This window comes from Dufourea novaeangliae, unplaced genomic scaffold (assembly GCF_001272555.1).
Source record: "Dufourea novaeangliae isolate 0120121106 unplaced genomic scaffold, ASM127255v1 scaffold158, whole genome shotgun sequence".
NCBI lineage: Eukaryota > Metazoa > Arthropoda > Insecta > Hymenoptera > Halictidae > Dufourea > Dufourea novaeangliae.
In genome coordinates, this window is record NW_015374028.1 from 68,511 (window position 1) to 82,960 (window position 14,450).

Below are 14,450 nucleotides of genomic sequence, written 5' to 3' on the forward strand. Positions count from 1 at the left end.
AGGATCCTTAAAAAATGAATGGTTTTATTTCAAATGAATGTTTTATTCCATATACTATAAGTACGAAACTGACGCATAATGTTTGTAATAATGATGTCATGGTTGATAATTAGAGACCATTAATTATCTACACGAATTTAATCCACTAAATATTGGTAAATGTCATATGCTATTTTGAGTTGTCCATAAAGATAGTTTCTTCTTGTATACGAGTCTTGTTACAAAGATTACATGTACAATTAATTTGATTAAATTCTGTTGGTCTAAAAGTTGCATAATCATCCGAAAACTTATGATTATTATTCTTACTAGTCCGAGTTTTACATATAATAAACGATCAAGCCCGTGAGTTTGGCCGTCCAGGTGCGGGGGCACCTCTTACACCCCCGCCAGGAACGGTCCTGGACATGCATATACTGTACTTATTATGCTGTCCCATATCGCGATAAACATGTTAATTGAATATTCTAGTAATCAAATCGTTGTGTCTTTTTAGTAATTTTGACGATAAAAGTCGACAGTACTAAAGGGAAGCTTTACTAATTGTAAGTGATCTCTCGAGTTCGAACTTGGAGTTTTTTCCAAGAATTTCGATTCTCCCGCGAATGGCGCAAAGTGAGGATTCCATTGAAATAATTAACCCTTTGGGAATAATGGAGTTCAAACCGGATTTCTTCGCTTAATATACAGCTGACATCTGAAACGAATTCAATCATGCGCGGTGGTTCTGGAGCGGATCGGTTCGGTTTCAATTATCGTCGGGTTGGGTGGGTTCAAGCCTGCGCAGTAAACGGGCCACGTTCTCAAGGTCCACAATGATGCGCGATGGATCACGCGCGATTAGAAGTCGTCGAGCCGACGATAACACTGCTTAACATAGTTTAACTTTTGTCGACTTCGTAACCTTCGATAGGCGTTTCTGACAGAATTTTATGAGCTGAGTATGAATCTGCAAACCGTTTTTCCAGCAGGCACAGTTTAAAAAAAAAAAATTTTTTTAAAATGACAAATTTTCAACTTTGGAGATGTGTTGTGCTTTTACAGTAATAGTTATTCAGTTGCTTTCGACAGGAAATAATTCTCTGGGCTCACCCGAACAAAATGATGTAAATTGATAGTATATTATAGACATCTAAGTATGTTTAAATAACGCTCAAAGTGAAAAGAACCCTAAAAACGCGCCAATTTTGCTGATATTCTTCAATTTATGTCAAAAATTAAGGGTCAAGGAGAAAATGTAATCACAGCACGCATTAGAGTAGACAGTTCTGCTAAGGAAGGTGTTAAGGATAGCTACAAAATCTATTTTGTTTTTAATAGAGAAGCGAAACAGTTCAGCAAAACACGTGACGGTGACAGTGGTACTCAATGACGGCGGTCACTTTGCCTCTGCGCGTTTAGCACTTCCATTACGGCATAATTTCCTATAATGCCCAGTTTACACCTAACGAGTACTCGGCCGAGAGAAGCTGCCTACCCCCCGATTTCGATCATTTTTGGATATGTTGTAAAACTCGACATTTTGAAGAACTGTTTCCTGTACATATAACGGGGGGAGTTACTTAGTTTCCGAGATATTCGCGAAGAATTGCCAGTACTAACACATTGAAATAGTTGTGTTTATTTGACCGCAACAGAGTAACGATTCATTCTTAGCAGAGTTATTAACGTGAATGGACGTTTAATTTCAAAGAATTGCAAATCGATTAGTATAATACTTCAAAGTTGGTTAGAGGCTCAAGAAAAAAAAGTAATTCAAAGTTGGTTAAAGACAGTTATTTTTTTCCTGAACTGTCGCTAACCAACTCTGATCAGTATAATGCTTCAGAGTTGATAAGAGACAGTTCAAGAAAAAAAGTAAGTCAGAGTTGGTTAGAGACAGTTATATTTTTCTTGAACTATGTCTAATCAACTTTGAAGCATTATACTAGTCGAGATGCAATTCTATAAAACTAAACGTCCGTTCACGTTAATACCTCTACTAAATAAGAATGAATCGTTATCCTGTATCAGTCAAATAAACGAAAGCTAAGGTTAAGCTAAACGAAGCTATGGTCTGTTTTTCGAAAGATGATGCCTGGGAGGTAGGCCCGAGTTTTCGCGGTGTTGCCGCGATCGCGAGACACCTACAGCACTTGTGTCTCTTTCACTCTTCGCGTCTTGACCAATGACGTGCGACCGTCGACGTGAGTCCTAGCCTACGGTCGTCTGTCTCCATCGTCCAATCATTCATTGTCTGGAAATGGCGGAGAATGTTGACGAGACGCTGAACGTTTTCACACGTCAACAGTTAAAACACATGAATAAGAAAAAGTTTATTCCTTTTGAAAGAATGTATTGTACCTAAATATTGAGCAACATATTAAAAGGGGATTAAATTAATACGTAGGTTATTAAACGCTACACGTGGAAATCGCAGGGTAAAGAAGGAAGTTGGTTTACCGAGCGTCTGAGCGAGAGGCTCGCGAGCCGAAGTGCCGGAGGATGGAAAGAGACACACAGTGGCATTGAGACCGTGACAACGTCGCACGAAATACGCAGCTCGCGTTGTATCCCCACCAGGCCACGCGCCAAGAAAGGGAAACCTTCCAGGGCTCTTCTTTCGTGGAACAGACCATAGGTAATTGCGTTGCAATGTTTTAGATGTACTACAAGTCTATTTTTGAATTTTTGAAAAATATCAATTGTCTTTTCAAATATTATTCCAACGCTTTTGTAAAACAGACCATGTATTTACAAGTGCAATATGTTAAAATCTTTGAAACGTCTTTCGACAATTATATTAAAATAAAAAGTAAGCAGATTTGGAAGGAACAAGATCATTCTTGCAGTTCCCGCAAATATTTTTCGCTTCGTTACATGTAAAAAAGAAAAAAACAACGAACAAAATGTTCATGCCAAGACACTCACGTGAAGCAAGAGTTCAGTTGAGCACGAAGTTCCTCGATGGTAAGGATAGTGTCCTGGTACTGAGGATGCGAACCTTGGAGACCATCGTCCACACTTCCGCACAGGCTGTGGCAGGACAGAGAGATGTTGCTTCTGAAACAAGAAAAACAATGAAATTTTAATTCGCTATCTTATAACGCTCTATCTGTGAAATGCACAGTATTTTCCCTTTATAAATGCTTGGGAGTAGCTACGCAACTACAACAATATTTGTAGATAGTAGGGTAGACCAGCGCAGTTCCTGGCGGACACACAACAGGTGCCCCCAATTTATTATATGTAAATTTCGACTAATAGGAATAATAATCAAAACTTTTTTGACGATTCTTAAAATTTTCAACAAACAGAATTCAATCAAATTAATTTTATATGTAATCTTTGGAACACTACTCGTATACATCAATGCGCTCTCTTTATACACAGCCCAAAAAAGCATATGATATTTAGCCATATTTATTGGATTAAATTCGTGTAGTTTATTAATAGTTGATATCAACTATCACATCATTGTTACAAACACTATACGTTAGTTTTGTAGTTGTATGTAGAATAAAATATTCATCTTAAATAAAACCATTTCTTCTTTAAGGATCTTTGTTTCATTTTATGGAAATAGAATTTAGAAAATATTTCTTTGCATGATACCTGTTAAAAAACCATGTATATAGATTAAAACTACTGAAACATACTTTTGTACCATATGATGCTTAGATAAAAATTAATTAAACATGCTTTTATATAGATATAAAAGTAAACACAGCAGTAATCAAATAATATTAAATTAATAAGGGCGGCCATATTTTTTTTGCACCCGGGCGGTCAACAATCCAGGAATGGTCCAGGGGTAGACCGAGGCTTATCGGATCAAAATAAGAATTCCGTCCATATTTTTTATGTTCTCATGGAAACGGGCATTTGATTGTTCATATTGCGTTATCCTTGTCCCCCACACTCAATCCCATAATTATTTGGGGTGAATGGGATCACTCTTTTTCTTCGGTTGAATATTTTTATGATTATAAATGTGATAATTCTTTATATACACACAGTTCGTAAGTACATTAAAAAGACCAATCAAGGTTCATGGTGTCCCGAAAAAATGAAAGAAGATTGAATACAGTGCAATGTCTGTAAAGAGTGGTGTCATGAGAATTGTGCTGATAGAGGTGGTGTTAAAGGACAGTATACTTGCGTCCTATGTGCCAAGTAGGGTCAATTGAACCCATTATCATTAAATTATTTTTTTATTTTTATTAATTTAAACATATTTTTTATGAAAATTTGAGTTTTTTAAACGTAACAAATTTAATTTAATGCAATAAATAAAAGAAACAAAATTATAAATAAATAAAATAATAAAAATTATGAACTAAATCTATAAATGTATACATTATAAATTAATAAATAAATAACACTAAGGGTAAATTGCAATCTATTATAATGTATATGTTATATGTTTGGTAAAAGCTATTAAACATTTATCTTTATACATACATTTAGGAAATTTTGCATTAAAAACAAACATAGTGTTTTAATTTTGATTATTTATAAACGTTTTTAGAATATTTGATTTATTATAAACGTTTTATAGAAAATATATATTTTAAATAAAACAAAATTAAAATTAAACAAAATTAAACCAAGTTAAACAAAATTAACAAAATTAGAATTATTCCTTTTTTTTTATTTTTGATTTTTAACAGCTTTGACCGCATTATTCACGTCTTGTTGTGAATAATTTTTTTTGCTCACCTTTCTCTTCGGCATCTTGAAAGTCTTACTGTTATAAAAAATTCCCGAAACAAAAGAATTCAGTACGCGAATCGCTTAGGTTATGGTTGTGTCAAAATAATATGATACTTATGTATGAAATATGTAAGAAAAGCTAAAACTAAATATTGTTATTAATATAAAAAACACAAAAATACCTACTATAATATAACGAAAATAACTTTTGAAGTCATACACTAACTCTCTGCTCGAAATTGCTCGAGTGACTGGACAAGCGTCCAACGACTACGCAGTCAACATTATTATCATGTACCAGTAAATAAACTCGGTAATTTCGACATTAAAAGAAAGAGGTTTTATTAAAACAAAGTTGGTAGCAATTCTGGAGACTTTACTAATTGTAAGTTCAAGAAACTGTTACTTAATAGAAACACACGAATTATTTATTATTTACGAGCTTTAAGAAATGCGCTCTCAATGTTAGCGAAACATTTACGAAGGCATTCATGTTGCCTCAAGTTCATGGTTGCTAAATCATAATATTTTTTTGTAAATAATACGTCGTGGTTTTGCGAACATTTTTATATGATTTATGATAACAAACAACTAAGGATAATTAATTTCTATCCATAAGTTTACTATTATTTTTAAAAAATTTAATATTAACAAAAATTCAAGATAGTGTCCAATCACCAGGTGTGTCCAACCACTGAGACATTTACCTTATAAAAATTTAGTGTATAATATGCAATATAGACCAGATGAATATTCTCATTAAATATTTCATGCAATTAGACTGGCATATTGCGTTCTTTTATAGTCCAAGTATCAGAAGATCAAACTGTCAGTTTTTTTTTTTAAAGAATGTTTCGAAACAAGAAGTATTAATACAATTACAACAAATGAGAGTCCGTAACCGTCTAGTTTTTTCTTTCCTTTTGCGATACGTAAATATGTATTTGAAATTGTAATACAAATTATGTAACGAGGCTTCTTGACGAAGACGAAGATTAGAATGTACGTCAAGGAATTTTATCGTCGTGTTCAACATTTATTACGATTTTCACGATGTCTGGAAATTTCAGGCACACGTGAACAGCGTGTGCAACCGGTTATTAACTAAAAATACATCAATTATTCAGTATAATAGCGGGAAATATATTTTTTGTTTCATATGGCGTGAATGATATTGAATTCTATTTTGAAACGTACACTTCATTAATTATTGCCTTTTATTACCGAACGCTTAGTGGCCCGACCGTAAGAAATCGTCAAAGTACGATTCATATGATGTACAAATCTATTTTCGATATTGGATTTGTTTCTTTTTTACAGATTTTCCATATAAAGTCATTTTTTGCGAATCCTTTTACACAGAAAAAACTTTGCTGAAACATGTATCAAGCAGAAACATGTATGTATTTAAGTATAATTACATTACAATTTATAGTACGTAGTACATCTGAGTGCAGTTTTTTCGTCTGATAATCAACTATATCTTTACATATTGGTCATTATGGTATTTACATAAAGAATAGGTTGAATATTCAGTGAAATTTCATGCGCTAACGAATTGCGCTTGCGAGTTTAAATTGTTTTTTTTTTTACATAATAACGATATAAAGTACAGAAAACGATCGCAAAAATAGATCATATTGACATTATTTATATCGACACAGTATCTTATACCGTATCAGAATATTAATTCATCTTTCTTTTTTATAATGACTTAGAGAAAGACTTATTCCAGTAATTTATATGCGGTGCTCGAATAATACGTACCGCTTCAGGCCCGACGCACACGAGAGGCACGCTTGCAGCCGCGTTATGGCAGTCAGGCCCGCGTTAAGATTTTTTGTGGCTTAGGGCTATCAGATTTTCGGAGGCCCCCTTGTTTGAAAAGCGGGGGTGGAGGGGGAGAAGATTTTCTGTCATACAGCACAACAAAATACACAAATCTTCAAAAATTGAAATTTGTTTTAAATAAAACTAGATAACATTTAATCATAACGTAATGGAAGGTTCAGAACGGGCCCGCCCTGAAACGTGGGGCCCGGGGCTATAGGGCCCCCTAGACCCCCCTTGATCCGGCACTGCTGCCAGTGTATATATTTATATGAAGCAATTCACACGTGACGCAGATTTCGGCGGCAACTTTACGTCTTGTTTGCGTTTTAACAAATGAATACTAGACCGCGACTAGGACGCAGCGTTTTAGCAGTACATATACAGACTCCTCTTGATTATCGATGTGTTCTACACGATTATTGTCCAGGCGTTATCCCCATCACTGGGAGGGGGGGGGGTGAAATCTGTTAAACGCCTACTTAGTTGCCCCTTCGCTTTTGTTACCGAGGACCGGGCTTCGGGCAAAAAACGAATTTACGAGAGCCTGAAGCGTTTCTCCCTATAAGGTTATTGTCTCGGTGCGCACCCGAGTTCGGGACGATAATCGAGGACTCTGTATGTATTTACATGAAACGATTCACACGTGACGCAGGTTTCGGCCTCAACTTCGCGGTTTGTTTACGTTTTCTGAAATGAACGCAGGTGTTGCAATTCGCAAATGTGACGCTAATACCTCAGCGAACAGTTAATTCTTTTTCTTGAGCAATTCATATATCCGGTGTGCGTCATTTATTGTATGAACAAGCAATATTGCCTAAGCATCAAAACGAAAATGACTTTTAGAAGACACGATGATTAAATTTATGGCAACACCAGAAACGTTACAAGAAGATTTATTATTTTTACAATCACTACTTCCAATTATAGAGACTTTTAATACAGATCAAAAACTTCAATTTAAAACAGAAATTTTAAATGTTATTATCCAAAAAATTAGAAAAATTGTTTAAGTTTATTATTTTACATCTTTATTATTTTCTTTCATTTCTGTTTTATATATCTTGATACATTTGTTAATCATTATTAGATTCCTTCATTTATTATAAGTTTATTAACCTTGTATTATTTAAAAAATGTAGTAGGTAGTATACAGTTTTGGTCCATACTGTAAACAAATAAATATTATACTTACCTCAATGTAACTGCAATCATTTCAAGTGTTGGAATAGTGAGCCTCATTGCTATGTTTTGACATTCTACGTTTTTATTATTTTTATATGTGTAACAAAAATGTTGGAGGACCCGGAAATGGACAAGCCGTGAGGTAATTTGAAACAAGTTTTTCCTTAGCAAAAATGTTATCCGAGGCTTTGTTAATGAGATATTAACGAAAAACGCCGACCAATCAGAACACGAGTCTGCCGGCCGAGTTCCCGCGATAGCGTTGGCTACCAACCACAGCGCATAGAGTAAAATAGAATGAGAATAGAGAGGATAAAAATAGAAGGGACATTGAAACTATGTAAGTAAATAAAAGGGGAAACCAACAAAATATTAAAATTGAACCATTATTGTTTAAGCATGTGTATATATTAAATAAAAGCATTATGGCATGTAGAGTGTTCGAATATTTTTGCATCGTCAAAATTGGGTGTTACTTCATTTATTATTCGTTAACAAGAAGAGTGGATACATTAAATAAATAAGTGTTATGTTTCTATCAACTAAGAAAAGTGTTCAACTAATTAAAACACAACGAACACATTAATTGCATAAATAGTATGGATATACAGTAATAACTTCTCAAGTACCATGATGTCCGAATATTAATGCGGGCCACTATAGATAGGTACAGTGGTTAAAAAAAGAATTCGGACACCCTTTAAAACAGAACAGCTCTTTCAAAATTGGACCAAGTGACTTGAGTTTCTTTGTGAAGTTAGAAGGATTTGTTTACTAAATGATGTATTAAAAAAAATTTGAAAAATTTGTGACTTTTCAGAATGTCGAAGAAAATAGTAAATAGAAAATTTAATAAATACATTTCGAAGATTTATGTCAGTTATATACATGCTGCAACTTTGATTGAAATCGGTTAATACAGAAACGAGTAACAGGCATCGAAAGATGTAAGAATCTGTAGATACATATACTACAGTTGTAGGATAAAAGTCGCGAAAAACTGCGATTTAACATTTTTAACCGTTTGTATCTCATAACAACGTTAACCGATTTCGATGAAATTTCTAGCATGCATATAACTAATATAAATCTAAGCAATGTATTTGTTAAATTTTCATTACAATCTCAGATAAAAAAGTCGCAAAAAGCCACTATTCTCTTCGCGATTCCGAGCAATTGCAACTTTCTCAACATTTTGTAAACACATTTAGTACACTAATCCTTCTAAGTTCAAAAAGAAACTCAAGTCATTTGTTCCAATTTTGAAAGAGTTGTACAGGGTGTACGAATACTCTTTTTACCCACGGTATGTATTCCTAAAATTGGCTGGAGTTATGTAACACTATATAGATATTCTATACATGGTGAATTAATAACCATTATATCTTGACATCATAATTTGCATTTACATTTACTTATCAATTCTGCACTTCTGCATGAAGAAAAATACACACACAATGAAACATAGTGCATCCGTGAAATTCCAGGGGAAAACATTACAAATGAACAATGATCGATAGCATTACAATCTTATCAATAACCATCCATTCACAATTTGTTTACCGATCGGAGATAAAACGACGAATCCTTCTTTTTATCATTCAATAAACTGCCAAGATCGAGTCGACAAGTGTGCTGCTGGCCTTGAAAACTTTCGACCGTTAAACCCGGAAGAATCTGGAAGAAGGCCCTTCTTTTTCTATATTTCTTTCAACTATGTACCGTTACTGTCGTTACTTTTTGTCGGTGGTGATAAACAGTGTTGCTTGGAATCCGACACAAAATTAACGGAAACTGTTTGTAAAGAAATATTATTAGTGAGTTTTCAGCCATCGAACCAACATTTACCTACATTCATTGTTAACAACGAGGATTCTCTGTAGTATGTTAAAAACCAGACTTAACATATTGAATGTCACGAGAAATTTTGCAAAAATCCTACCAAGCCATGGCTATTGTGAACAATCTAACAATCAAAATAATGTATTTATAGCCAGATACAGCAAGCTTAATCCGTATTTAACCAATGAACTGTACTATAAGTACACGAAAGGTCTGAGAGAATTGAAACTAATTTGCCAATTAGTCTAAATTCGTGGAAAAATGTCGAATAATGACGGCCCTAAATGTAAGAGTTACTTTAGTCCGTTTTCATGTATTTACACCCTGATTGCTAGGGTATGTGGCCCAATTATAGAGCCTGTCCCAATTACGGAGCCTCTGTATTAAAATCATCGTTAAAAAGAAATACATGTATAAATAAACGTAAACAAAATTTTTTGAATTAAATTTAATTATTAACAAATAAGATGTAAAGTAAAAAAACGACAATTTTAACATGTCATAATGCTTTAAGTATTTATTAAAATATGTGCATTACGCTTTCGGTGATTTCATAGAATTTCTTGGCCAAAACCTTAAGAAATGCATACTAGAACTATTTCATATAAATCAATTATAAACAGCATCTTCACCGTATACAATGCATATTATGTCCTAAAAAAGTTTAACATAATTAAAAAAAATAAATTCAGCACCTATAAAATCTTTCATTTTTATTTTTAAGTATTTAAATTTTTAATTTTTATTCCTTAATACTGCGTGATTTTTAGTCATCTCCGTAATATGGAACCCCCTCACCCCCAAGCGTAGGTCATCCCCATAACCTTAGTTTCGTTAAACCAAAAGTGAAGGGCGTGTCAGTCGTTGTATATAAATATAGATAGGACCTAATCTGTAACAACATGAGTCAACCTCCAAGTAAAAAACGTTTTCTCTACAATAAAGAGGAAAACAAAATTGTCCTACTTCACAAAAGCTAGGTAGAAGCAACATTCAAGCTATAGGGATAGGCTCCGAAACTGGGAGCACCAAAATACATATGAACTACTGAAAGGGCTCCGTAATACAGACAAAAACATCTGTTTTCGATTAATGATATAATTTTTTCTATTAAAAAAAAATTCGTTTATAAAAAGGAATTGTTTAGCAACTGATATTGATTTTCACAATATAAAATTTATGTAGCAGTTTTTTTAATAAATACTTGATTGTGTAACCTGGTTTAAAGCCTCCGTAATTGGGACACATACCCTACATTCTTATAGTTCTATGTATACATATAAGTTATTTATTGTTATAAGCAACAACTTAGTGTCGAACTTGTCCTAAACAATTCAATTGTATTTATGTACCATGTTTTACATCTGTACATTCAAAGACATTTCTTTAAAATTAATCTGTTTATAATACATTATATTGCTCTCGTGATATTGTATTAGTACTACTTTCTACTACACGTTGTTGACTATCCTTCCAAATACCTACTTCGATCAATCGCGACTAGCCAATATGACCATCACCCAGAATACCATAATGGATACCCATAAATGAAGTATAATCTTGTACCACGCCGAACATTCCAAGAAGATATTTAAAAATATAAACTCTTCGAAGTGGATACCACCTTTGATGAAAACGAATAGGGAAGTGCAGATACAGGTATCTACATTCAACAGATTGTAATTAATTTTTCTTTTCCTGTTTCAGATATATACGTCCACGCAGTAGGGGTTTTAGTGGGTATGCCGTGTAGAACGGAGCTCCCACACTACTGGTGGTGGCCGTTACCCGGTGTGCATAATTGCATTTCCCCTCGTTGAAAAAAAAAAAATTACCAAGAAACGAAGACTACAATTTGGGCACCTTCAATCCTTTTATATATATTTAAGTTATAATATTTATTTAAGTCCATACTATTTATACAGGGTGTTCGACAACTAGTGGGAACAAATTTAAGGGGTGATTCTTTGAGGCAAAATAAGACGAAAATCAAGAATAACGAAATTGCGAAAAATGCTTCGTTTGTTAGTTATAAGCGTTTAAAAATTGACCCAAATCATAGCAATCCGCGCGCACGGAGTGTCAGTGGATCACGGCTCATCAGGGGCGTACAGTCACTTTAAAGACTCAACGACGTGCAGGAAAAGTCGGTAGAACAGCTGTCTACTTATCCCGTAAAAGATGTCGATAACTTGTGCTCGCGGTATTTGAGGCGAATTCACCTGTATCGCATTAACTCTGATTACTCGATAAAATTCGCAAGAAATGTAAATATCTTCTTACGAACATTACCCCCTCTAGTTGTCACGTATCACAATTGTTCTGTCCACGAGTATCCATGAAATTAATCCGCACATGCATGTACACCACAGAACTCCGCGAAAAGTGTCCACACACACTGAGCGATTGTCCCGTTCGCGAAAAATGTTCACACACTGCGCGATTAAGTAGACCCGCGAGCTGTTCCTCCGTTGGGTTCAACACTCTACAGGTTACACAAAACTAACACTCAAAATAATTAATTTAAAACTATTTAACACTAATTTTTAACCTACTCTAATTAATTTATAACATCTATTTATACTAATTTCTAACATGCAATAATTAATAAAACCTACAATAATTAATCAAATCTAGAATATTTAATAAAACCTACAATAATTAATAAAATCTACAATACTTAATAAAACCTACAATAATTAATAAAATCTACAATAATTAATTTGCACTATTTATAACGACGACGTATGCGACACTACTAAATAATCACTACGTTCTCGCTAAATAAACTAAGTCTTAAGTTTTCCGAACATGAACTCTATTTGCTCGTAGAATGGAAAGGGCACCGTTTGGAAAGGACAACTGACATTGTTGAACTGATCCTTCCTCGTTAGAATCGATGTGGCGTAATAGGTCGATCCCCACTCTTTCATGGTCAATACTTTTTGGGAAGAAAAAACTGCATGGGAAAGTGTCTTGGAGGTCGCGTTTCTTTTCGTATATTCTTAGAGCAACATCTGAATTTTTTTCTCATACATCATTCGGGGCCACTTGGCCATGATGCCGAGGGTGTGCGAGTCTGGATATTATAAAACTGTCTCTTCAGGTATGAATGACACCAGCCGCTTACGTTCGACCGACGAAGGCGGCTTGCTACCTGAAACGGAGCGCGCCGCTGTTTATTCCTGAAATATTAAATAACTAGGTACCTTTTTTTCTTGTAAACAATTTGAATAACATCGTCATTTTTTATTCTATTGTAGGATTTTCACATATAATACTGTAACCTGTAAGGTGTGAATAGTATGTAACAGTGTATATGTGTGTGTACCTTCCCGATATTACAATAAAACAAAACACATTCCTTCTCTATCTCTGTCGCACTTATGTCTATGAAAATTCTAGAAAATATTGATTTGAAACAGCTGTAACGCTAATCGATAATATGGATTTTTTAAAACATGTAGAATTTTCATAACGGACGTGATGGAATGAAGAGTGAATGTGTGTGTGCGTGCGCGAGGTCACGGTGTAATAAATTAGCCACGCACCCTTGAGGAGTTTTCAGTTGACAACGACGAAGGGACCTTCCGGTCGAGAAGGGTCATTCTTCGGTTCGAGACGATTTAGAAAATATGTTTGAGATATATCACCATATTTCCTCTGTAATTCTGTTCTTCTTCCATACAATCTCTTACAATCAAAATCAAAGACATCGAATAAACCTTCGAACAACTTTTGCCAGTACGAATAAACGCGCTGCCGAGTGTTGATCACCGAAGGTCCAAGACCAGCAACCGACCATCGGCATACAATGTAAACAGACGTAGGTGAGATAAGGAATGACGCACGAATGAAAATTTAAACTTTTACAATTTGCAATATATATTAACGAAAATGTCATGAATGAATTGAAGAGATTTTCCCGATTAAAATGTGTCCAAATTCGAGTGTAATTGAACAATGTTACTCATACGTATGTTGCGGATAAAAATGATATATTATTTGGACTTATTTCCACCGGCAGAATCTCCTCAGTTCATTCGTGATATTTTAATGAATGTATACTGCAAACTATAAAAGTTTAAATTTTCATTCATGCTTTTCATTCCTTATCTGTTTACTTTGTATTTCGATCGTCGGTCGCTGGTCTTTCACGTTCAGCTCTCAGCCTCTCGCTCGGCGCTCAGCAACGCGTTTATTCCACTGGCCAAAGCTATTCGAAGGAACAGTCAAGCGACAGTGTCAACACGTGCGCTTGCCTTTCTTTAGCCGACGATGGGCTGAAGCACACAATTTCTACTTATTTATTCACGGTATATTACAGTCTAGGTGCGGGCGCAACGAAAATGATACGCTAAGTACGCATGCGGCAGCAATTAGTTGTTAGTTCAAAATCTATCTCCGCTGGGCGACGAATGAAAAGATTAATTGTTTCTTTTGCGTCCTTTTTATGAAATATATGTGTAAGTATATAACATCTATATCAATTAGATCAATAAATGATAAATAACTATTGTTTCTCAGGAATGTCATTTCAAGTATTTCGTATGTAATTTCATTAATGAAAAAAAATTAGCATCATTGCAAGTACGAATAGAAAAGGTTTATCGTTACATCACATTAGTACGTAAGTATTGTTTCATTCTCGAATCTCTTTCTTCGAATCGAAATCTCGCCACGAGCCGTAGGTATTCCATCGTTCTCCTGATGGGCAGAATTGTCAAAAATCGATACCGTCAGGCAACGATGTCTTGGCGTAGCAGATTAAGCAGATACACAAACCCAACTTTATGATAACGAGGAAGAAAATTTATTTGTAGGTGCTGCCATTAGATGTCGTATTATCAAGCCGTCTTAATTATCGATTTTGTGTCTTCGCTAGCGTCCGAGTTGGC

At 34.6% G+C, this 14,450-nt stretch overlaps 1 protein-coding gene across 1 annotated transcript in view; it reads right to left on the reverse strand.

Annotated features, from left to right (window-relative positions):
- Window positions 1-14,450, reverse strand: part of LOC107189395 — a 37,652-nt gene that overhangs the window by 10,206 nt on the left and 12,996 nt on the right. The window contains exon 2 of the mRNA XM_015577920.1: window positions 2,911-3,042. Coding sequence (XP_015433406.1) covers window positions 2,911-3,042 — 132 coding nt within the window. The remainder of the gene's footprint in view (window positions 1-2,910; window positions 3,043-14,450) is intronic.